Genomic DNA, 25,098 nt, shown 5'->3' with positions numbered 1-25,098 from the left:
GTGCGTATACTCAGAGCGCATCGCTCACCACTGGATCAGGTCGTCACTTTTCCACCCATTGATACATCATGTTATTGTAGCAGTAGTTCATCGTAGCTGTAGTAATAAAGTTTGAAGAAATACAGTCGAAGCCTCTGTTTCCATCACTTGAACTCAAAAGATCCTGCTTCGTAAACAATCCCACACACACACTCTCTCTCTCTCTCTCTCTCTCTCTCTCTCTCTCTCTCTCTCTCTCATACACACACACACACACACACACGCACACACACTGAATCACAGAAGCATGTGGTTGCCAAGGAGTTTGGTCATATGCATAGTGTGAAATAAAGTTGGTCTGACAAGAGAAAAAGGACTTGTGCCTGCATGTGCCGATGCTTTGAAGGCCCTTGGTACATTAGCAGGCCAAACGAGTATGCCCTTCTTGTCTCTATAAATGTATACCTTGTCATTACCCTTGCCTCCCATGTGTCTGTCCAAGCGTAAACATAGTAGTCTCTACTTAGTAATGAGGTGTTGTAAAAGCTGCATTCATCACTTCACACATGATGGGTTAGGGTCTGGGAGACTCATGGGATAGGGTCAGAACAAAAATGACAGTGGAGCCAGACTTGCATACTATATCATGCTACAGGTTTACTGACTACAAGATACATTACACTACAAACTTTTGATTTCCGTATCGTGCGTTCCAATAATTATAATTCAAAACGACCAACGAAATTCATTGAGGCAGAATGCAACATATTGTTTGCACAATAGTAAGTAGATCACATTCCTGGTTCGAGCAAATATCACGGCGTATACTTGTCATATTGTTAACCTGTTCAAAGTTGGATTAACTATTCAATGATTCAAGATCACCCAATACTAGTAGGCTATCTATTTGTGTAGGAAAGAACAGTTTCAGAGTTTGTGGAGAAAAATGAATGACGCACTGGATACCATAAAAAATCCTTCAGTGAAAGTTTTTTATGGTTTTTGCTGAATATCTTTGGTAAATGTGACCTTGACGCAAAAAAAAAGCCATGTTGATTTTGTTAGTTTGTAAGATTCGTCCCCTGGCGGCGCGCTCCTTGCGCCCTGTAGGTCAAACACTTTCACATGTTCCGTCATCTCTGACACTTGGTGGCCACTGGGAAAGATGCGTGCGCCAGTGAGATCGAATCTTTCAGATCATATTAAACATCTAACTAAGATAGTTGTGTTTAGTTGGACACTGGTACTTCTTCTATAATAATTCTGCTGACAGAATGCCAGCCAGTATACGCATCTGCTGCTCGACCATCGCAAGCTCTTGCTACCCGAAACTCGACGTCAACTCGCCCAGCACCGATGCCATAACACAATCCTTCAACTGAAATGAAAGAAAAATGTATTTTTCATTTAAAAGACCGGGAGTGAAAACTAGCTGAGATTCGTTCGCTGTATCTTTTGACTTTTCAGGTTGAACAAACATTATAGTAGAAAGACGATTTGTACAAGAATTGCGTAATAATAATGTATGTACCTTTAAACTGATTGCAAACTTTAAACTCTGAGTTAGGCAGAGAATAATTGAAATCAGTACTTATCAATTCCTGTCAATTTCTGTAATAACACTGTGATATTGCCGAAGGCAATAAGTAGACAGCCTGAAGTTGTGTAGGGGATCAACATCTTTTTAGGAATGAAGAAAGAGGTATAAAAACGACAATTTTGAGCGTTAGTTTGAAGCAAACGTTCTTTGCAAGAATTGGCATGGCACATTTCGCTGTTCCGCTGTCAATGCTGCGCAGTACGTAGCATCTCAAATTTATCGGCGATTGTTTTTATTCCCATTAACATAATTATGTGTAAAGTCAAAACACTGGCATTGCAACTGGGGGGGGGGGGGGGGTATAAATGAAAGCATAGTTTATTTACTCAATCTTATTATAGCTGGCAAGGGACTCACATTTTTTGTAAAATTTTGTGAATTTTATAATTTAAGAATATTAAACAACAGGGATAGCCGTATGCTAAACCAGACGCAACTGAGGCTGAAAAAGATAACATAGTATAGGGGAGCAATGAATATTATTCAGAAACACGAACTATACGAGACTAAGATCTCATTGAGTGTGAGTTATGAAATTGAATGTTTTGATTTTTTCCGGATGCGCGCAGTCTTTATACAAATATTGAGCTGTCATACTGTCAATTAAGATACTTCATCAGTTTCCTACGTGGAATGACCATACCACAGCCTAGGAACTGTCCCATGCAATGAGCACAAGCAAGCCAGCTCTACAGATTGTCTTAAGCTGGTCCGTCATGTCACGAATTTCTTCGTGAACTTGCCGCTGTTGTAAGCAAATCATTGTTACAGTAAGATGAAATGGCTTGAAAATGATTGTAATATGAATGGTGGATCCATTGGACTAGAATTTAACCATGGTCCCTTTTTGAGGGACCGTACGCGTGATCGAACTTTGTTTAAAAGCAAAAAGCAATCGTCCCTCTCGATTTGTCGACAGAGGCGCTGCCCATATTAGATGATCAACCAATAGCAGTCAGGTATTTGTATAAATCACGTTATCTATGGTAGAATCGTTCTGGAGACCGTGCTTCACCACATATTGCTTCAAACACGGCCAATTTCTTCAAGACGATGCGGGTTAAACGTTCGTCGGCATGATTTTCAAGAAGATAGGTAAATTTGTGATCCAACAAGGTATGTTGAAGTGTAATTCTGTATGTGTATGTATTGCGTGAGCGCACGGCCAGTTGAAAAATCGGGCCGTATGCAGATTGAGTGATTCGTATTTATATCTTGGGTATTTTAGTTACAGGAGGGGGGAGAGCTAAGAGTCAGGTGCAGCCAACGGAGCTATTCATCGAAAAAGCTATTCCAGGAGCAATTTTTGAGGGCAGGGGAAATTTTAATTTTGCTAGGGCAGGGGACATGTTTTTAGGTGGTAGGGGAGCAAATTTTAGTTTTTTTTGTAGGGCAGGGCGGATATCGGTTGATTGTCATGGGGACAGGGCTTGGCGAAAAACTTTTTGAGGGGAATTGTTTCCAGGGCAGGGGAAATTGGCAAGTTTTTTTTCGCCACAGGGCGGGGGAGCTTCAAAAATTCACAGTGGGGAGGGGAAACAGGCAAAAATAAGTGGGGAGTGGGTAAAAATGAAGTTTGAGTGTGGGAGGGTAAGTCGAAAAATGTTCTGTGGGAGGGCAAATTATGAACAGCTAGTTAATTACCCTCTTGACTTAAAATTAGTCAATTCACATTATTTGTCATGCACAATATATCTTATCATAGTAAGGACCTTTTTAAAAGTGCATTGTTCGTTGGCTGCACCTGAAGAGTTCGCGACCGATAGATAGATCGAGCAGACAAGCGATTGATCACGCAGACTACGTAGCCTACGGGCGCCTGTTGGTTACACAGCCTCCTGTCAGAAGTTATGTCCACCGCTTTCGGTGAAATCAGTATCCATAGTGTCGCATGGTACCACGTGATCCGGATTCATGAAATAGTCTACATAGCAATGTACAAACCTGATGTGCCGAAATGCATGTTGTAACTGTTATGGACATGAAGGACCGTATCGATTGGGAATGGGTCGCTGCACTCAGCGCCATCAAACGTGAAATACCAACGAGTGCAGCTTCCTCCGGATGACAAGGCACGGATGTTACCATTCCACAGGACACGCAGTGCAGTGGTGCTTGATAACTTGTGGAACTGACACTCCTGAAAGTTGAAAAAAATTATTTTGTGTTTTATGTGATATTGCCTACCTCCTCATGACCTTTATTTTCAACTATTGCCGTATTTAGAAGTCTCAACTATATCTACTGCCCGCCAGCAAAAATATAATTCGTCTTTTGGCAAAGAATTGAGCTATTTGTACTAGTTCTAGATCTTCAGGCCTTTAAGATCATCACTTAAAATAAATGTAAATATTAAATAAAAATAAAATAATTGATCGTCATGTGATTCATACGACGAGCCGATATGAGTAAGAAAAAGACGTCGGTCTAATGCTTCACGTATTATTGGCCTATCCCAGTTCAAACCTGTCGACTATAATAATAATAAAGTACATTTGTAGTGCGCCTAATCTCTTAACATAGCTCTAGGCGCAATAGTGACAATACAATATAACAGAGAAATGTTGAACCACCGGGACTGGAGACTACGTAAACGAAAAAGGTTAAACTATACCCATGCATACCCATGCATGATCGCTATCACAGGCGTACGGAATGTTTCCTAGATCGTCGTCGGATGGGAAGTGACTGACACTGTACTGTGAGGCCGAAGGCCGAACCTCGGTACTGTACCGAGGTTCGGCCTTCGGCCTCACAGTGCAGTGTCAGTCACTTCCCATCCGACGACGATCTAGGAAACATTCCGTACGCCTGTGATCGCTATTAGCAAATCTATGACGTATATTGACAAAACGGCAGTCCCATGGGGCTTTCGAGGACATGATGCCCTTCAAATGTCTTCTTTTTCAGAGTATTCTCGGTCAGGACTCAAATGCAGTTGCATCGCAAAAATATAATTATATAATTGCTCAGAACATGAAGAGCAAAAAGACGTTTGGGGCAATGCATTCAAAGAAATAAAAACAATACCTTCTTAGTATTTCTGAAGGTGAGTCAGGAGGAACGAATAATTTGTTTATTTCTATTTATCTATTTCTTTATTTATCAAGAATGTTTGACATTCGATAGTTTTTGTTGGCTTGAAGCTTAGATATTAACAGTCGCATTTCAACGAGACTCCAATGACTAGATAAATGTTTTAAGTGAAAATGAACCAAAGATTTACCACTATTTGAAATTCAAAATGGCCGCATCCCTGTGTTAACTCTATGGAGAAAAATAAAATTTTCGAATTTTGAAAAAAACTAAGGGGGTGAAATTTTTTCTTACACCAAAAGCATTAAAATGAACCCCCACAAGTGGTATTTCATAAAAAATTGTAAAAGTTTGAGAGTCTGAATATCTGTCCCCGAGACGCGGTCTACCTTAAGAAGATCATTTGAAAAAATGAATGTTTCAGTTTTTTTTCTATTTCTATGAAAAAAACCCCACAAAACATCATTTTACGATATCTTAGTTGTGCACCTTGATGATTCCGTTGTCTCGATCGTCGTTGATTTTATCCCAAGCACACTGCTTTATATTCCGGGGGAGGGCGTCTTCGCCCCTGGCTCCAACTTCCCCTCTTTGACCCATCTGGCCAGGTTCACCCTTTTCACCTTTGAACCCATCGCGACCGTCACGACCTGGACTTCCGGCTGTACCAGGGATTCCTGGGACACCTGCAGGGGCTGGACAACTATGTGAGCGAGGCTAAAATGAACAAATAAAATAACAAGCTGAATGTCTTTAAAATCGCCAGCGCTCAGGGTATCTTACACGCCGCTGCTCCTACTCAACAATGTTCTCTAAAGCAATATATATATATATATATATATATATATATATATATATATATATATATATATATATATATATATATATATATATATATATATATATATATATATATATAACCAAGGCCTGTGGATTGAGAATAGAGTTTTAGGCCCCTTGATTTACTGGTCATTCAATCATCTTCCCTCACCCCCTCTGTTATTTAATTTACTCTCTCAGAACATCTAAATGTACAAGCGAGCAATAAAGGATTCATCAGGATATATTTATTGAAGAGTATCAGTCCATTCGCCGAACATTCCGACAATACTAACACAGGCCTGGCAGATAGATGTCAAAATAGGTGTTTGTCTTTAGAGAGAACATTACAAATTGTATGCATTCCATCCACTTGTTTTCCTCGATTTGGGATAACGGAATTTTACGATATAAAAAAAAACAGTTGCAGTTGTAGCGAAAGGAAATAAAGTTGAATACCTGTTCAGAACCACTGGTCCCCTGCGATCTAACAAGCCCGCCACTGATCGTTATCAAGATGACTAAAGCGCCCAACGTGGATGTCCGCAAGCACATCTCCATCTTTCCCTCGACTAAGAATCTAGGAATGCGCACTTAGATCTTTGGAGGGGGTGTCGCAATGCCGACATCCAAGGCAAATTTTCCATGTTTCAAGCAATAACAATTTTTGCTGAATTTCCTTGGCTTCTGCACTTCTGTACGAGAGTCTAACATGTTTGTCAGAGAAGCAAGGCTGCGCTTTGTAGTATCGTAGTTTTTTAATATTTTATTAGCTTCTCCTTATCTAGGAGTCCATCCCCAGGAACTTCCCCGGGGAAACGACGCTGTTGTTTACAAATTTATATGTTTGGTTTACAGAATCATGGTATGGTTGGAATGGCCACGTGCACAGCCAATTAATGCCCCCAGGATTCATTATTGGTCATTCAATGACCTAGGAAGAAAGCTTCTTATACAGAACAAGGTTGCCCCTCTCACGTTAAAAGGGGAAAACAAAGACTATACTGAAGTCAAAACAGGTTGACTCAAGTGAATGTATCATTCTCGGACTTATTTCGCAGTGGGTTGAAAAGATATCGTTTCAAAAAATGTGTATGCCCACAGTCGCTTGTGAATAGCTACCAGGCGAAGAACACTGCAACGGCAAAGAAAAGCCCCCTTTTCTAAGCTGTTACCGGGGCCTCCGCCGTGGACATATCAACAAGCGACTGTGTGCTATAAACCTACAATAAATAACTATAGCATTGATTGTGATCACCCTTCTGGGATCATGATTTGAAGTAAGTATAACTCATCCAAAAGTAGGCCATCGGTAAGGGAACAGACCAAAACCAAACATTCTGGAATGTAGCAACAACCGGATGCATATCAGAATTGCACTTCTTGAAGAAAGGTCGGCTGCTTGTCAGACTGTTGTAAACTAAATTTAACAGTGGAGCATCAGACGTTATTAACTAGAGATTCATAGATGTTACCTATTCTGAAAAATTGACACAGAAAACACTTTCGAGTAATATTGTCTAAAATGCACGTAGTATTCTAGCTTTGAAATGTCCCCACACGCCTCACCGCCGGATGAGATTTCGTTTCGAAAACTATCCATGTTCTCCAATTTGAAAGATCATCTGATTTTTATTGATCAACAACCTCACGCCATTTCTTCTAACGAAGGCACTAATAAAACTTCAGGAGAGTTTTGATAGATTCGATGCACTCATCTCACAATGTACATATTCACATATTTGTAATTAATTATATTTTAATCTCGGTTTCCCATCCCAAAGAAATCACTTGGTGGATGTATCCGATAGAAGGGGAATTATACTATCAATTTATTGTGCAGTTTCTATGCTTCAAATATTTAATTTCGTCACAAACTTATCGTGACGAAGTTAGCGATCAAAAAAGTCAGAGTATATTCGGGCTCAGTCCCTGTAGAAAGCATTTCATGGTTCTGGAATGCGCACAGAAACACACACTTGTGCCAAGCAGTTCAGTTGCACAAAATCGAGTGAAAAATTTTGACTCAATGTCATATCATCGTACAGAATTTGAAAATGAACGACAGTTATTGTTTTGTATGGTCTTCCATTGGGGTAAGTGTTTCTTTGTATTACGACCTTTTTAAGATACACATTTACACTGGCCATCAGGGTAACAACATACGTTTGCTGGCCTAGGGCCTAAGACCGAGAGTCACCCCAAAGCAGTCTAGTCTCACTGGGATGTAGGTCGAGGAAAACAGTTTATGGCGACTCTCAGGCCCGAGTGAACACAAAAGCATGCTGTTTCCTGAATATGACCAGTCAATATGTGCTTTATAACACTCCCTATCCAATTTTCTCCCTGAGAAATCTAGAATTTCATCAGCTTTCACCACTCGTCTCGGTCGCAGGCGCGAGGCGACCGTGCTTCTTCTTCGCACGTTCTAGATTGTGCGCATGCGTAGACAGCACTTTCAAATTTTCCCAGCCCAAAGTTGTTCCGAACTGTTGATAATAAATAATATGAAGTGCGCTTGTAATGCGCCTAACCTCTGAGAACAGAGCTCGAGACGCAAAAACGACAAGGTACATTATGTAAAAGGAAATATTGAAACACTTCGACTGGAGACTGGGCGAACGAAAAATGTTAAACTATTGTCTTAAGATATAAGTCTTAAAGGGAACGGCGGAAGGAAATGGCAGAGTTTGAGTGACCAAGGTCAGAGGGAAGTTTATTTCATGATGAAGGGCCAATGTAAGAGAAAGATCTCTAGCCAAAAGTCTTTGTGAAACTCTTAGAATACTGAGAAGTCGAGAATCTGAGGAAGAGCGGAGTTGTCTCTTTGGAGTGTTTGATGTAGAAGCTCAGAGAGATATTGCGGTCCTGTACCCATAACTGAATTGAAGCAAGTAGATACAACTTTGTAGTGAATGCGAGAACTAATACGCAGCCAGCATAGCTTTTGCAAAAGTGGTTGGACATCATCGTACTTTTAGCCACAGGGCCGCATAAGTGCCTATTTAAGTCAATATTACAGCGTTTTTCTTTCTTTTTCAATGTTACAAATAATCCAACTGAAAAGCACAACACTTGTGTAGCTGTCTTTTGTGTAGCGTGTATTGGCATGTATAGTTAGTCCTCGTAAATGTGACCTTTAGTTCCGTGACCTCTAGGCCCGGCTCTAGCCATGCCTACTTCCTGCCCTGCCCTCAAGTCAATATTACAGCGTTTTTCTTTCTTTTTCAATGTTACAAATAATCCAACTGAAAAGCACAACACTTGTGTAGCTGTCTTTTGTGTAGCGTGTATTGGCATGTATAGTTTAGTCCTCGTAAATGTGACCTTTAGTTCCGTGACCTCTAGGCCCGGCTCTAGCCATGCCTACTTCCTGCCCTGCCCTCACTATGCTTACTGTACTTATAGTACAGTAAACACGGCGACGTCTGTACACGTGTCCAGAAGGCATGGCCAGAGGAATTGGCTAGAGGTCACGGAACTAAAGGTCGTATTTACATATGATCACATTCCCCATTGAGGGCGCACTATACATGCCAATACAAGCTACACAAAAGACAGCTACACAAATGTTGTGCTCTTCAGCTTTATTTGTAACATTGAAAAGAAAGAAAAACGCTGTAATATTGACTTAAATAGCCACTTGTGAGCCCCTGTGTTTTAGCATTACAGACGAAACGAGCGGCAGCATTTTGCACTCTTCTCTTTGTTTAGGGAAACCAGAAAGGAGACAGTTACAATAGCCCAAGAAGTACAATTGCGGAGACAAAGGTTTTAGTAGCTTGTGAAGATAGGAAGTGACGAATAGAGCCACTGAATGCATGCAGCTTTGCAAATATTCTGCACGTGTTAACAAATATTCAAGTTAGAGTCGATTGTGACTCCAAAGGTTTTGACACAGGAGGCGAAAATTGTATCAAATCGCTCAGATTTATGGACGGACGAACGAAGAGATGATTTCGCAGCTTGTCTGGTGATGATATTAGTATTACCTCTGTCTTACTGTCATTCAACTGGAGTTTATTAGATGCCACTGTCTGATATCAGTGATACAACTTTGAGCAGATTCTATGGTTGGATTGAGCAGATTCTATGGTTGGCTTAAGCTGATCCTTCTATAATTGGTTGTCATCGGCAAAGACGTAGTGATTTACTGTAATGAGTATTTTCTGACCAGGTTGTAAAGAGAGTCAGTGTACGGGTCAGTGTACAAAACAGATAGGAAAGGGTTGAATGCTGAGCCTTACGGGGCACCAAGAGAGATAGATGATGGAGTTGATCGCATGTCATTAATTAAAATTTGAGTTCTGCCTGAAAGGTAACATTGAAACCAGGTTCCTGAGATTCCAAAAGTGTGTTCAGAACGGGGGAGAAGGATGCCATGTCATTGACGATTTTCGATAGTGCCGTTTCAGTGCCGTGATGTGGTTTGTATGCAGATTGAAGAGGGTTCAAAGGGTTTCGTAAAATGAGATGAACGCTTCATTGTGATAGAATTATTCTTTCATGTATTTTAGACAAAAAAGACAGGTTTGGAAGAGGTTGGTAGTTTGGGTCGAGAGATTTTTTCTTCAATGGTGGTTTGACAAGAGCAGTTTTGAAGCTAGAAAGGAATGTGCCAGATGCAAGGAAATGATTGATGTGTGATGTATAGTACCACGGTGTTCACAAATCGGTTGGCATGGCGTCTTTGCATGATGTTAACAGTTTTGGAAACTGTTAACCCATAACTTGCTCTTTGCACGTATCAGCGTCAAAATGATACATACCACGTGACCGTAAATTAAATAAATCACAACAACGTAGAGTTCGGACGAGGTGTGTTACAAAGTACACTACATATAATTACCATGATTACACTTATACAGTTTAATATCTATTACTGTTATCATAGTAACCTGCTATACAAGAATACTGTATCTTTTAAGGCTTGGGCCCCTAAACAATCGTAGAGAGAAACTGAAATACATACATTCTGCACCGTAATATTTCCATCTTTTACACATCAAATGTGAAAATCATCCGGGTCATCAACGCAAATGATACATTGAGCACAGAACTTGTTCCTGCCAAAGATGGTAGGAACTTCACCTTTCCCGAATCGCGGATATTGAATATACATTTACACCAAAACTTACACATGGTCTAGCCAGAAAGATTGACACATGGTTAGGATTTCTCACAGTAGTACTTGTCACTGCGAATCTGTTGAGATATACTCACACTTCCACCAATTAAAGTTATGTGATACCTTCATATAACCGAAATCCACCGGCGCTGGACGTAATCCATAAAGCAATGTCTTAGTCTCTGAGACTAGGTTCTCCTCAATAACACTTCAGAAGCATTTAGCGACAGCTCCGTCTTCAATTGTACGAAAGAATTGTCTCGATAAGAGATCATTGGAGGAGGAGAGGGTGTTTAATTTCCTTTTTCATCCGACTTGAAGGCAAATGTATTAAAATGATCTGAGGTCTCCTGAAAGTCTACTCTGGTGTTGTGAGAGGATGGACATTTCACCGCAGAATGACCAGACCAGTGTTTCATGTATTTTCAGAGTTTCTAGATTGTTGACCGTAATATTGGCCAGGGGATATAAAAGAGGGGGTGAGAATGAAATTTGAACCATACCTCGGTTACTAAGTCGTAATAGAAATCTTTATTTACTCTGGAATTTACAAATTTTACATTCCGGTAAGTTCGATTCAGAACGACTTATGAATTGTAATGACAACTTGTAGATTTCGCTTAAAGGAACAAAGTCACCCATTTTTCATTGATTTTGTTTGATACGAGATACTACTTACTAGCATATTGTTTGACATGTTGAGAGATACTAAATGAATGGGTGACCATACACATATTCGACCCCCGTTTTAGACATGCAAATTACATGAAACCATGGCGAAAATGAATTAATGGTCATGATCATTAATTCATTTTTGCGATGGTTTCATTTAATTTGTCTAAAATCGGGATCAAATATATATTGTATGGTCACTCATTCATTCAGTATCTTCCAAAATGCAAAAAAAAATTAAGTAGTATCTCATATCAAACAGAATTAATGGAAAATGGGCGACTTTGTTCCTTTAAAAGCTCGATTATCTGGCAAAAGGTATACTTTATGTATGAAAACTGATTCAAAATCATCCACTAACGAGTACACAATGCATTGCAGTACCACATGACTTGGTTAACATATATGCAACGAGCTACAAATATTTAAAGGGAACGGTCGTCGGGACTGCGCCTGTGCGAGTTTCTTGTTTACGAACAATGTATTTCGTGCACGATATCTAGATGCGCCTCATCATCATAGCTTCAACATTTATGTTATACGATGTCGATTATGACAGACATGTATTTACGTTGGTCTTATAGATCCTATACGACCTGTGAGCGCAGTTCCGACGACTGTATCCCTTTCAAGTAACTGCTTGGTTAATAGTTTCGTGCCCCGTGGGCACCCTCAGCGCACCTCGTTGGTCAAATTATGTACTTCTGTATCTCTGATATTCTGATCCTTGTCGAAGTTTGGAAGGTCATGCCAGTGTTATCAAACCCTTCAGACCAACATCAAGCCTGAATAGTTTCGGTTAGCTACGCATTGACACTTCTTCGATAATCATTCTACTGACAGAATTCCAGCCGGTGTGGACATTTGCTTCTTGGTAACCATAACAACCGGTTGCTACCCGAAACTCGATGTCAACTCGCCCTGCTCCGATACCAAAGCACAGCCCTTCAACTGAAATGAACAAAAGACAAAACACGTATATTTAGCTGACAAGAAATGTGTAATTTGATCATTTCTAATTTACGAAGTTGTCGGGTCGAAAATCGTTCCGGGTTACTTTCAGTGAAATGATGACTACGCGGCCCGCGACGTCATTAATTTATGTCAAGTTACCATTGAATCCTACGACGGTATGCCACGATATTTTGAGCAGTCATGACATAGGTGCTTGAGCGATAGCGAATACATATAAGTAGTAAACTGGTCAAGATCGAGTGGCATACCCGTTGCTGGAGTGAATTATTGCAATTATATCATAATATTAAATTGAAATTCTGCCGTGAAACGACAACAATGTAATTTTTCTCTGGCTGAGAGCTCATGCCTGCTCAAACCGTGCTATACTGCGAATGTAGCACGGTTAAATTTACGTCTCGACCAGTCAAATCGCAGTATTTGCGCCATCATTATACTGGTATGATATGACAATTATTATAATGGTGGAATCGCTTTGCAAGTGATATTAACATGCTGATCCGCATAAAACTTAGTTGGTCTGTTTTGTTGCCCGTGCAGCGAACCCAAACTGATTGGCTTTATTCTAAACTGCTCATCCACCGGAAATGAAATCAGCACCCTTCGTGTTGTATGACAGATACCACGTGATCCGGATACACGTGAAAGTTAAGAATTTGAGGTACAAACCTGATGTTCCAAAAAGCATGTTGTAGTCGTTATGGACATGAAGGACCGTATCGATTGGGAAAGGGTCGCTGCACTCAGCGCCATCAAACGTGAAATACCAACGAGTGCAGCTTCCTCCGGATGACAAGGCACGGATGTTACCATTCCATAGGACACGCAGTGCAGTGGTGCTCGATAACTTGTGAAACTGACACTCCTGAAAGTTAAATCAAAACAAATTTTGTATTGTGTGTAATATTTTCTTTCCTCCTGATTACCTTCATTTCCCCTATTTACCTTTGTTTGAAATCTCTAAAAATCTAATTATAGTAACAATCATATCAAAATTTGTCCCTTCTGCAAAGTATTGACCTATCAGTGACCGGTCAGACCTGCCCGTTCGGACCATCTCTGATCGATTAGACGAGAGAAATGATTGGTCGATAATATGACTCATACGATGAATTGGTGCAATGTAAAGAACGTACGTCGCTTCAGGCAATTGGACCAATCAAAGATTAAACTCGTCGACCCTGATAAACATGCATGCTTAGGGATGGACCATTAGATCTTGGGAGGGGGGGTGGTCACAATGAAATGTGAAAAATGTTTTTTTACTATTGTAAATTTCTAAATTTTTTTTTGCAATTGAGATTAGCTGTGCAATTTTTTTTTTTCAGAGTAAATTTTCAGATTTATAATTATTTTTAGTTCGTCGCTGTCTGAGGATAAAGAGGGCAAAGATGTGGTGCGAAGCACCACAAGCGACCGCGCAAGTGGTCACGGGGGGAGGGCAGGAGGGGGTTGTCCCCCCTCCTGTCGTTGGAGCTTTTGAAAAATAGAGATTAAAATGGTGTTATTTGGTGGCATTTGGGGAGTATTTTTGCGGGGGGAGGTCAGGAGGGGGGACACCCCCCTCCTGCCGTTGGAGCTTTTGAAAAATAGAGATTAAAATGGTGTTATTTGGTGGCACTTGGGGAGCATTTTTTTCAGATTACACATCTTCCTCTGAAACATGGTCTTCTTGCTCCTCAGTAGCTTTCTATAGTTTTGAAAATTGACTATTTTGGTTTCCTGGCTTCCCTTTCTACTGCGTGGTGAAATGCCTACATTCACCCTACCAAACATCATGCATATCTCATGATTTACAATTGATTTTGACAAGCTGAGAAGCTGTTTGCAAAATATAGTGAAATTTGCATATTTGTGTTTTTAGAGCAATTGTTGCCCTTTTTGATCAAACATCTATTTCTCTGTAGCAGCATGTCCAAATTGATTGGATGTGTATAGATGTGGTGAAATTTCAATATTTGTCTTTTTAGGGCAATTTATGCCATTCATGGTCAAAAAATCTGTATTCTCTGAAAGGGCTTGTCCAATTTCTTTGAAATTTGCTACATAAGTCCCTTAAGATTTGTTTAAATCATGCTCTTTTTGTGGTGGAAAAATTCTTCAGATAATTGTCATTCAGCATTTGCTACACACAAACGATTATTCATGCAGATTTATTCAGTATTTGTTATCGAGAAACTTTCAAAGTTCAACCCTTTTGTGTGTTTTTGTGTTTTGATTTGTTGGATAGATGGCATTTTACGTAGTGTATTGTTGAATGTTAAAAAATGTGTTGCTGTTGTTTTTTGAGGCTGTTTTTTGAGAAAAAAGAATTGAAAATGCCTTTTTAAAAGCAAAATAATACATAATGACTTGATATGTTGTTTTATCATTATTGACGTGTTTCTACTTGTTCACCCATTCTTGCATTCATCATTGCAATAAAATGCTGTGAAAAAATGAACCTGATGTGGCCTGCATCTGTTCACCTTGATCTTAAAAGGCAAATATAACTTTCTGTCTTGACAACCATACCATAGTTTCAATGTTTACCTAGTGTACCTGCTTGGTTTGTACGCAGGAAACAAGTAGAAAACAGGCTCTATAATTTTATAATTTTCAAATGATCAGAATACAAAAGTCCTGAAAAGATAAGATGATCACAACTTCCAGTATAAGGGATACAGTCACTCTAAATGTATAAATAAAATTAAAAATGTGCCTGGAGGATGTACTAAAAATACAGAAAGCTGCTTCCTGTCGGTAAAATCTAAAACAAATTCAAGATTTTAAAGACTTTTGCAGATTTTTTTACGCATTTGTCTTCTTATTTATTTTTTTATTTATTTTGCAAACTAGTTTGAAGATTTTTTTCCTAACTTTCTGCTCTGAAATTTTTTTTTCTGTTTTTGACCACCCCTCCCAAGATCTAATGGTCCATCCCTTACAAGTCTATCGTTAAAAAATTTAAAACCGCCATTCGGATATAAGGACACCATCCCCCTAAAAATGTCTGCTTTTTCATTTTGTCTTGTCCTACGGCTCTTTAGTCTTGTTCAAGAGTCTATGGTTCCGTTTTACAAATTTCTGCCTAAATGGATATAATTTACCACAGGAATCAGAGCAAAAAACACTTGAAAAAGCATTCAATGACCTAACCATCTTACATTGTATTTCTGAAAGTTACGTTACGACGGATATTTCGTTCGTTCATTCATTTATCTACTAAGCACTGTCTTTCTTTCGTAATAATCCACTTTGATAGTGTTTCGGTGGCCTAAAAAAATTATATTCACAATCATTCTTCAACGTACTAGATGCTGCTACTGTACTGTATCGTACAGTACATAGTATACAGAGAGCCAGCAGATAAATGTTTCAGGACTAAGGAAACAGATATCTTCTCCCTTACATTGATCAAACATCATTATTTTTTTTTCAAAACGGAAACAGTATTTCAAGACAACATATGAGTGTACCTTGATGATTCCATTTTCTCGACCGTCGCTTATTTTATCCCAAGCACATTGCTTGATATTCCGGGGGAGGGCGTCTTCGCCCCTCTCTCCGACTTCCCCTTTTTGACCTGTTTGGCCAGGTTCACCCTTTTCACCCCTGAACCCATCGCGACCGTCACGACCTGGACTTCCGGGTGTTCCAGGAATTCCCGGGATACCAGCGGGGGCTGGACAGCTTTGAGAACGAGACTGAAATCAAAATAAAAATGGAGATATTTACTGTTGCTGTTTCGCCCGGCGAAAACAATACAATAAAAGGGAAATCGCCAAAAATCAAGGGCAAGATGAAAACTCGAATGTCTTTTCAAAGTACCTTGTATAAACACATTTGGCAGGCTGCAGAGAGAGAGAGAGAGAGGAGAGAGGAGAGAGAGAGAGAGAGAGAGAGAGAGGAGGAGAGAGAGAGAGAGAGAGAGAGAGAGAGGGGGGGGAGGAGGCAGGCTACGAAAAAAAACCTGGATTTGAGAACAAAGTTTTCAGTGGAAAGAGATTAGAGGAATTAGGAATACATCATCGTGATTAGATCATATTCTGTCATACACTCAGTCACAGTCTCATTTGTCTCAGTTTTCTGTAGTCTGTTTTGAACTCTTACAAAGTCTCGTGTTCGAAAATGATTCCCAACTAACGAAATTTAAACGGAAACTTAGACAATATCAAAATGGGCGTTCTCCTCTGGAGTTTACATCAGAATGGTACGCATGCCACCCGGGTTTTTTTATCTGTCGTTCCAGATATATTTGCTGCTTAATATTAATAATGATGAAAGAAAAGAATGTTGAATACCTGTTCAGAACCACTGGTCCCCTGAGATCTAACAATGCCACCACTGACAGTTATCATGAAAACGACGACGGCAAACTTGGATGTTCGCAAGTCCATCTCCATCTTTTCCTCAAGTTGGAATAAATGAATGCGTCAACTCTCCGGAGGGTTGTCAGAATGCCGACATTCAAATTTTCAAGCTCCAGGGGGTTTGACCATTTTTCGTCTTCCTTAACCCTATTCCGCCCTAAAGATTGAATGGTCGATCCTTTAGAAGCCGTTGAGGAAGCGAAACTTGTTTACGAATTGGGTGATTGGGTTTCTAGTCATATTTTCAAAGGTCAAGCTAAAGGTCAAGCTAAAAGAATCATCAAAGGGATTCATTGCTGGACATTAAATGACGTAGGAAGAAAACTTCGCATGAACAGAAAGCTGAATGACACAGCTACTGTCCTGCTACCAGTAGGTGGGGGCTGTATTTTATTCGACCTGGTTTGATTTGGTCACAATTTCTTTGATAAGAGAGCATCGACCTGTTTAGTAAATGCATTGAAGCGGTCAGTTAACTTTGATATGGAGGAAAGAATGATGAAAATTGAGGAAAATCATCCTTGTTTTGATCCAGATCATCGGCACGATACAGGTAAACGAAAATATAAAAAGTGTGTATCTAAGTAAAAGTGACCGAGTAGGAATAAATGAAAACTAGAAAGCATTTGCAAGCAAAAGCGAAGTTCCAGAGACCAGAGCAGCGGAAGAAACAAGAGAATGTGTGACAAAGATAGGTGCAGAATGAAAGAGTGCTTTGGATTTTAATATTCAAGCACGTAGGCCTACATAGTTAGGGCTGCTAGCAGTAAACACCATATACAACTAAAAGCAAGGCAGTCCACAGATTACAAATGCCTACATGTACGGTAAAAAACGCAATAGATACATACGGAGGCGACAACGCACGGAAATGTATATCAGACGACATTCTCGCGAGCCAGAGCAATAATTTCGCTCCGCTGACCTACGCAAAAATCAATCGCTTGACGGGTAGCGCTGAGTTGTTGCCGTAAAGAGGCGCGTGATTACGACGATGATCAGACGAGAGGAAACATCGGACCTAGGCCGTTGAAATTGAAAACCGAGGCCACATGCATTTTCATTTGATTAAAAGCACACACTAAAACAATTTTCATTGCAATGTCGCTGTTTTCAAGAGATACTGACCGTTTGATCTTGGAAAGTTGAGCTGCTTTAACGTGCAGCCAACGCATGCCGGTGATCTGCGACCTACCCTACCTGCGATCTACTCTTCCACTCATGAATAATTAATTAGGTTTATGCAAAAATGTAGTTTTATGCAAATTTCCTGTGCGCCCGTGAAAGATGGGTGAATAGATCGCAGGTAAAAACTGCGATCTATGCTGACTTGCGAGCAATGCCTTGCGATCTACGCTCCACGATTGCAGATTTTCAACCAAATGTAGCCGTACATTCGGTCCGTTTACGGTGCATGATGTAATTGAGGCCCCCGGTGGAGGTCTTCAGCTGATTTATATTTCATTTTCTACTTCAGATCCTTATAGCGAGCGCGAGCGTCGTTAGGAGCAAACTACAAATTCGGCAAACTTTGCGTGCTTTTCGCTAATCACTGTTTCGCTGTAATCTGTTTGCAGCCAGTAATTTTGTTATGACGACTGCAAACCTTCAAAATGGGATATTTGAAAATTTCATCTAGCCATCATCACTTCCTTGCATTGTGTCAAAAACTCTATACTAATGTCTGAGTAAAATAGAGGAAGGTTGCTCCACAATTCTCATTAGTGTATTTTAATGTTTCGTACATGTGGTATGGTTTGATTGTGTATTATTTCGGCATTATTAATATTCATGTTTTATCATGTGTATTGTTTACTATTTGGTGTAAGAAATTAGCCATGGTGAGATGGTTGTAATTACTTGCGATGTGAACGTAAGAAACTCATGACGGAATAAATAATGTCCTGACAAAGTTGAAGATGTAAGCATAATCGACACATCCATCCTTTAATAAATCAAATAAATAAAATATTCATCCAATCGGTAGGCCTACAAGTATAGATCAAATTACTACAAGATAGAGTTGGGTAGATCGCATGGTTTTCTGTCAAACACACCTGCGATCAATACTTCCCTTCTACGCCACTCCAACAAATTACTTTACAGCACGCATATCTGTTCTTTCGGTTCACAGAAGAATTGCCACAAGCTAACTGCCACACCTCGATACGTACCGCGAATGTCGCAACATCTAACTTTAATAAATGAAGTCGGCCTATCTAAAGGCAGTGTCGGTCTGATCGCGGAACAATGATCATAATCTTAGACGCAGGTGACTGGGATCAATACTTCCCTCTGCGAGCTACGCTTCTCAAATATATTTTATTTTTACCGTTCAATTGATAAATTTGATGTAATATTAAATCATACAAAATACAATTATCCAGGACCGATTATCGATGTCACAAGCTTCGCAAGATACGATTCACTGGCATCACCACAATGGCAGCCGGTGGTGATCGCAGAGAGTATAGCTCAACTCTGCGATCTATACTTCCCTTGCGACCCCCCCCCATCTATACTTCTCTCTGCCACCTACGCTTCTCAAACGTACTATATCATTACAGTTCAATTTATAAACTCAAGTTAATATTAAATCATACTAAAACAATTATCCGGGATCGTTGATCGATGTTGATGGCACAAACCTCGCAAAATACGATTCACTAGCATCACCACAATAGCAGCCAGTGTTGATCGCAGGAAGTATAGCTCGCAGGTTACTCTGCGATCTATCCTTCCCTTGTGATCAACGCTTCCCTTTGCTATCTATGCTTCTCCAACCTATTTTATTATTACTATTCAGTTGATAACGATGTAATATTAAATCAGACCTAAACAATTATCCGGGATCGATTGCCTATGCAACAAGCCTCGCAATATACGATTAGTTGGCATCACCACAATGGCATGCACATGGCAGCCAGTGTTGATCGCAGGAAGTATAGCTCGCAGTTGACTCTGCAATCTATACTTCCCTTGCGATCTATACTTCCCTTTACCTCTGTAGGCTTCTCAAACGTATTTTATTATTACTAATCAGTTGATAAATTCGATGTAAAACTAAATCACACTAAAACAATTATCTGGGACCGATTATCGATGTCGATGGCACAAACCTCGCAAAATACGATTCACTGTTATCATCACAATAGCAGCCAGTGTTGATCGCAGGAAGTATAGCTCGCAGGTGACTCTGCTCTGCGATCTATACCTCCCTTGCGATCTATACTTCCCTCCGCTATCTATGCTTCTCCAACCTATCTTATTATTACTATTCAGTTGATAAATTCGATGTAATATCAAGTCATACCAAAACAATTATCCGGGATCCATTGTAGTGTCAGGAAGTTTAGCTCGCAGGTATCTCTGCGATCTCTACTTCCCTTTGCTATGTACGCTTCTCCAACGTATTTTATTATTACCGTTCAATTTATAAATTCGATTAATACTAAATCACACCAAAACAATTTATCCGTGACCGTTGATCGATCTCGATGCCACAAAGATCGCAACATACGATTCACTAAGTAGTATCACCACAATGGCAGCCATTGTTGATTGCAGGAAGTATAGCTCGCAGGTAATTCTGCGATCTATACTTCCCCTGCGATCTATACTTCCCTTTGCGATCAACGCTTCCCAGAAGCATTTAATTGTTTCGTTCGATTGATAATTCAAACTTAATACTAAACGTTCGAAAACAATTACACAGGATCAAATAATTTTCGATACCACAAACCCTGCAACATAAAATTCACATCCATCGCCGCGGAGAAGACATGCAGTGTTAATGGTCGCAGGAAGTTTACCTGGCCGATACCTCTGCGATCTATACTTCCCTTGTGATCTACGCTTCCCAAATTCATTTGCTGATTTCGTTTAATTTATAGACTCCAGTCAATACTAAGCCATTCTTAAACAATAATAAGGGGTTGGTTATCGATGCCAAAAACCTCACGACATAATAGTCACAGGCGTCACAGCCCCGGGGTCACAGCTCTTCAGTGCAGCCAGTGTTAATGGTCGCCGGGCCGGGGAGTGTAGTTCGCAGGTATAGCTTGAGCTGGTAACCATAACACTTCCCTTCGAGACCACGTCAAAAGATAAAAATCCGAATTCTTTAAGTTTGGGGCGGGGAGGGTTTTGTGGTGAGGGGGTTTAACCCAAAAAAGTTTCATCCTGCAAAAACGATATTCTTGTTTGATTTGTCTGAAAGACATTTATAAGCTTATATTTACCTGCTTATATTACAGGGACTTATCTTACTGATGAGCTTTTTAACAGAAATAAATGGGTTTTTTTTCATTAGAACATTGTCGTTATTTGCAACTTTCCGTCCTGGTAATGTTTTAAGTATGATTGGAATTATCACAGTGAAGATTAAATGGGAACCTCTGATTAATTAAGGTTCAATGGAGGTGGGCGTTTGGGTGTTGGGTCAGAAATTTTGAACTTTTGACGTCGTCTCTTATGCAGGTCATCTATTTTCCCATTGCCATCTATACTCCCATTGCCATCTATACTCCAATTGCCATCTATATATGTTTCGATAAAAAATCCATTAAAATTGGACAGCGAGTCCCGCATGTCAATAGCCTATTGACAGGCGCGGCGTTGCAAGGTGCAATCGTACGCGGTAAACTTCTACAATTACTCAAAATTACGACTTTATTCATAATTGAGTGTAAAAAGGCTTTATCAAGCATTCTAACAAGCATTGGACAGTTTATTAGGCTTAAATATGGTGTATTTTGGCGAAAAATCTCCCGCGTGTCAATAGCCACATCCTGGCTATTGACAGGCGCGGCGTTGGTGCAACGTATCGTACACGGTAAAGTCTACAATTACATAAGATTGCAGCGACTTTGTCCATAATTGAGTGTACAAAGGCTTTATCAAGCATTCTAACAAGCATTGGACAGTTTATTAGGCTTAAATATGGTGAATTTTGACGAAAAACCTCCCGCGTGTCAATAGCCAACTTTTGTCTGTTGACAGGCGCCTGTCAATAGCCGGATTCTGTCTATTGACAGGCGCCACGGCGGCCTAAAATAATAGAATTCTTCTCCTTTCTAACATTGGAAAGGTTACTAAACATGGACAAGAAGTTCATCACATCCGTAAGCATAACCTCTCTGTGATTGAGTGATCGTAAAAACCACCTTTCTCCCATTACATTTTCGTATTTACCAGACTCCACTTTGAAATAGGCAGTGTAGTCTGAATAGAACTCGCTGTCATGCATAAGTAGCAATATTTGCATAAATCTAATTAATTATTCATGAGTGGAAGAGTAGATCGCAGGTAGGGTAGGTCGCAGATCACCTGCGCCGGTGCGGTGACAGGGCTGTGTGTTACCGGCGTTAAACGGCCTCGCAGACTGATATAGGAAAAACCGCTGGTGGCTCCTCAGAAATACGGCGGGCAGTTTCTCCGCCAAAACAGCCGATTTTGAGCACACCCACCTCGCCTAGGTACACGATGTACCCAGCCGCGCTTGTAAACTTAGGGAAAGCCTAATTTTCTCTCTCTATGCGAGCGAAGCCATCTTATGCGCCGCCATGGTTACGTTCGGGCGAAACAGTATAGCGCCACGTACGGCGAGTATTTAGAGAAAAATAAAATCGAAAAGCAACAAAAAACAAGGCGAAAGAAAGCTAGAATTATTAATAGCTGAACGCAATATGATAGTCGAGCAATGCAGAATAAAAAATAAATAAATAAACACACAAGAAATGCCCGTAAAACCCGTCCGAGCTGAGCGATGACGTCATAAGCGTGTCGCAATGCATTCTGGGTAATTAAGGTAAAATTTGTGTATAGCATGTTCTATGATAGTAATACCGGAAAGAAAGAAAGAAAGAAAGAAAGAAAGAAAGAAAGAAAGAAAGAAGGAAAGTGAGCAAAAACTAACAGTTCCAGAGCTGGTCTCTGGAACTAATTAGTAATGCAGCCGTTAAATCATTGAAGGAGAACAGGGGCAAAAGATTTTTGCCATAAAATAACAAAATTAATGCATCCGTAATAGGAAAACTATAACAGTTTGAGATGTCAGTCTCCCAAGTTACAGTAAACCTGGACACTGTATTCTTCGTTTAATTCTGACGTCACATCATATTGTGTGGAGAGTTTTGATTTATTGTGTTGATATCACAGGCGCTTGGCACATTGCTGGGATAATAATCGTATTTAATATGTAGAATGTCTATATTGAAAATGATTATTCAATAAAAGAATCACCCTACGCGATATTAGTGTAGGCCTATAGGCCTACACGTTGACTGGCATTGTACCTATGGCTGCCTGGCTCGGGCCCGGCGAACGCACTGCATAATCATCAATGTGTAGAATGTCTACATGACTTCATTATTTATTAAAGAATAACGGTACGTGATACTACTGTACATGTCGGCTAGCTTAACCGAGCGGCTGTAGAGCTCTGCATATGGTGTCCAATCCATGCCAAAATTACTACTTTGATTTTACAACTTGACATGCAACTCCGTTTTCTATTTCACTACTCAGCATGCTATTCCACTACTCCGTATCTATTCCACAACTGTGTATGCTATTCCATTTTCTATTTCACAATTCAACATGCTCTTTCGAATTTCATTTCACAACACAACATGCCATTGCAAATCCTATTTCACTACTCAACATGCTATTCCACTACTCCGTATCCTATTCCACAACTGTGTATGCTATTCCATTTTCTATTTCACAATTCAACATGCTCTTTCCAATTCATTTCACAACACAACATGCCATTGCAAATCCTATTTCACAACTCAACATGCTCTTTCGAATTTCATTTGACAACACATCATGGCATTCCAAATCCTATTTCACAACTCAACATGCTCTTTCGAATTTCATTTCACAACACAACATGTCATTCCAAATCCTATTTCACAACTCAACATGCTCTTTCGAATTTCATTTGAGTGACAACGCATCAACATATCATGCAGCAGCGAAGGAAATTCACGAAATCATGATCTCGTCATCTGTGAGGGCATTTCTCGTGAACCACCTCGTCCAGTGGGACTTCATACCAAAGCGAGCCACCTGGTTTGGGGCGTGGGGGTGGAACGGTTGATTGGCATTACAATATTATGCCTAAAGAAGTTACTCCGACGAGCTTTCATATATGAAGATGAGCTGAAAATAATACTCACAGAGATCGAAGCAGTAATTAACGATCGGCCACTGACTTACGTGTACGGCGACTGCAACGAACCCCTACCTCTAACTCCGTCGCAACTCATCGTCGGCCGAACAATTACCACTTTACCGTACGACGATATCAACGTCGACGAACTACGCGATCCAAACTACATGTCGCAAACCGTCTTGGAAAAGAGATCTCATCGTCTTTCAAGACTTTTAGAGCAATTTCACGCTCGTTGGAGTAACGAATACTTGACCGCACTGAAGGAACGAGACTTTAATTACGTGAGGGGCTCCACTACGAATGAAATTAAAGTCGGAGACGTCGTACTCATACATGACAGTCAGAAGAAACGTGCGCAATGGAAATTAGCCATTGTACAGAAACTAAACGCTGGCAACGACGGGTTAGTTCGCTCAGCTGAAATTAAAACAGATTATACCCTTCAGATCTCCCCTCCCCCCCCTTTCTTGGCCAAAGAATCATAGTATATCTGATGCAGACGAAAATAAAAATGTGTTTCAGAAAGTAACTTTTGACGGATTTTTTTTCTTTTACCTAAGTGCGTCATCTGTTTTCTGAAGTTTCTTTGGCTGATTTTTTTATTGAAATTTGCGGGGAATTTTTTTTTAGAAAATTTTCCACTCCCCAATGGTCCACCCTTGCCGGCTAAAGGCCTCCCTCCACAGCCCTGCTGACCGCCATAGGCAAAACCAACCACTGGTTGCAACGCGCAGTTTCTCCACCGAAAAAAAATCGGTTTTTTCACCCAAAATCATGATCGATCTCCTATTTTGAGCACGCTCAACTTGTTTAGATGCACGATGAGCTAAGCTGTGCTTTTGAACTTACACAAAGCCCACTTTCATCTCTGCGATGGGACCATATCCGTATCAGACGCCATGATATAGTAAATCTCGGTCTTTCACGATAAGCCTCCCACGCACGGTGCACCATAGACAAAACTGCTGATTGCAGCGCGCAGTTTCTTTTCCAAAAACAGCCAATTTTTAATTTAAAATCGTGATCGATCCTAGTTTTCGAGCACGCTCATCTTGTTTAGATACACAATTTGTTAAGCTGCGTTTTAGACTTGTGCAAAGTTCGCATTTCTCTCTCTGTGCGAGGGGACCATTTCGCGTCCGCCATTTTGAATCTTGTTCGATAGCCAGTAACAATGCCCTGCTCCGCAGAGCTAGGTTTAGAATGGGATTGTGAAATAGGATTTGGAATGGCATGATGTGTTGTCAAATGAAATTCGAAAGAGCATGTTGAGTTGTGAAATAGGATTTGGAATGCCATGATGTGTTGTCAAATGAAATTCGAAAGAGCATGTTGAGTTGTGAAATAGGATTTGCAA

General features: G+C 40.2%; 2 protein-coding genes across 2 annotated transcripts; both read right to left on the bottom strand.

Moving 5' to 3' along the window:
* Positions 1–616: 616 nt before the first annotated feature.
* Positions 617–6,042, bottom strand: LOC139135292 (collagen triple helix repeat-containing protein 1-like). The gene is made up of 4 exons (XM_070702612.1): positions 5,894–6,042; positions 5,105–5,332; positions 3,524–3,719; positions 617–1,357 (listed from the first exon to the last, which is right to left on the bottom strand). Exons 1-4 carry the CDS (start codon positions 5,993–5,995, stop codon positions 1,209–1,211), a joined length of 675 nt encoding a protein of 224 aa, XP_070558713.1. The 5' UTR covers positions 5,996–6,042; the 3' UTR covers positions 617–1,208.
* Positions 6,043–11,495: 5,453 nt separating this feature from the next.
* Positions 11,496–16,594, bottom strand: LOC139134403 (collagen triple helix repeat-containing protein 1-like). The gene is made up of 4 exons (XM_070701265.1): positions 16,493–16,594; positions 15,668–15,895; positions 12,879–13,074; positions 11,496–12,185 (listed from the first exon to the last, which is right to left on the bottom strand). Exons 1-4 carry the CDS (start codon positions 16,592–16,594, stop codon positions 12,034–12,036), a joined length of 678 nt encoding a protein of 225 aa, XP_070557366.1. The 3' UTR covers positions 11,496–12,033.
* Positions 16,595–25,098: the final 8,504 nt, after the last annotated feature.

The sequence above is a fragment of the Ptychodera flava genome, chromosome 6 (assembly GCF_041260155.1).
Source record: "Ptychodera flava strain L36383 chromosome 6, AS_Pfla_20210202, whole genome shotgun sequence".
Lineage (NCBI taxonomy): Eukaryota > Metazoa > Hemichordata > Enteropneusta > Ptychoderidae > Ptychodera > Ptychodera flava.
Note: the sequence above shows the minus strand (reverse complement) of the source record. Positions and strands in the feature narration are given on the sequence as shown.

Bases quoted from the DNA above. Each gene is read 5' to 3' on its own strand.
- LOC139135292 (XM_070702612.1), bottom strand. From the start codon at position 5,995: ATGGAGATGTGCTTGCGGACATCCACGTTGGGCGCTTTAGTCATCTTG. The intron at 5,333-5,893 runs GTATTCAACTTT...TGTTCATTTTAG, and splicing joins GGACCAGTGGTTCTGAACAG to CCTCGCTCACATAGTTGTCC. The intron at 1,358-3,523 runs GTTTGTACATTG...CTTTCATTTCAG, and splicing joins CATGCATTTCGGCACATCAG to TTGAAGGATTGTGTTATGGC.
- LOC139134403 (XM_070701265.1), bottom strand. From the start codon at position 16,594: ATGGAGATGGACTTGCGAACATCCAAGTTTGCCGTCGTCGTTTTCATG. The intron at 13,075-15,667 runs GTACACTCATAT...TTTAACTTTCAG, and splicing joins GAGAAAATGGAATCATCAAG to GAGTGTCAGTTTCACAAGTT. The intron at 12,186-12,878 runs GTTTGTACCTCA...TGTTCATTTCAG, and splicing joins CATGCTTTTTGGAACATCAG to TTGAAGGGCTGTGCTTTGGT.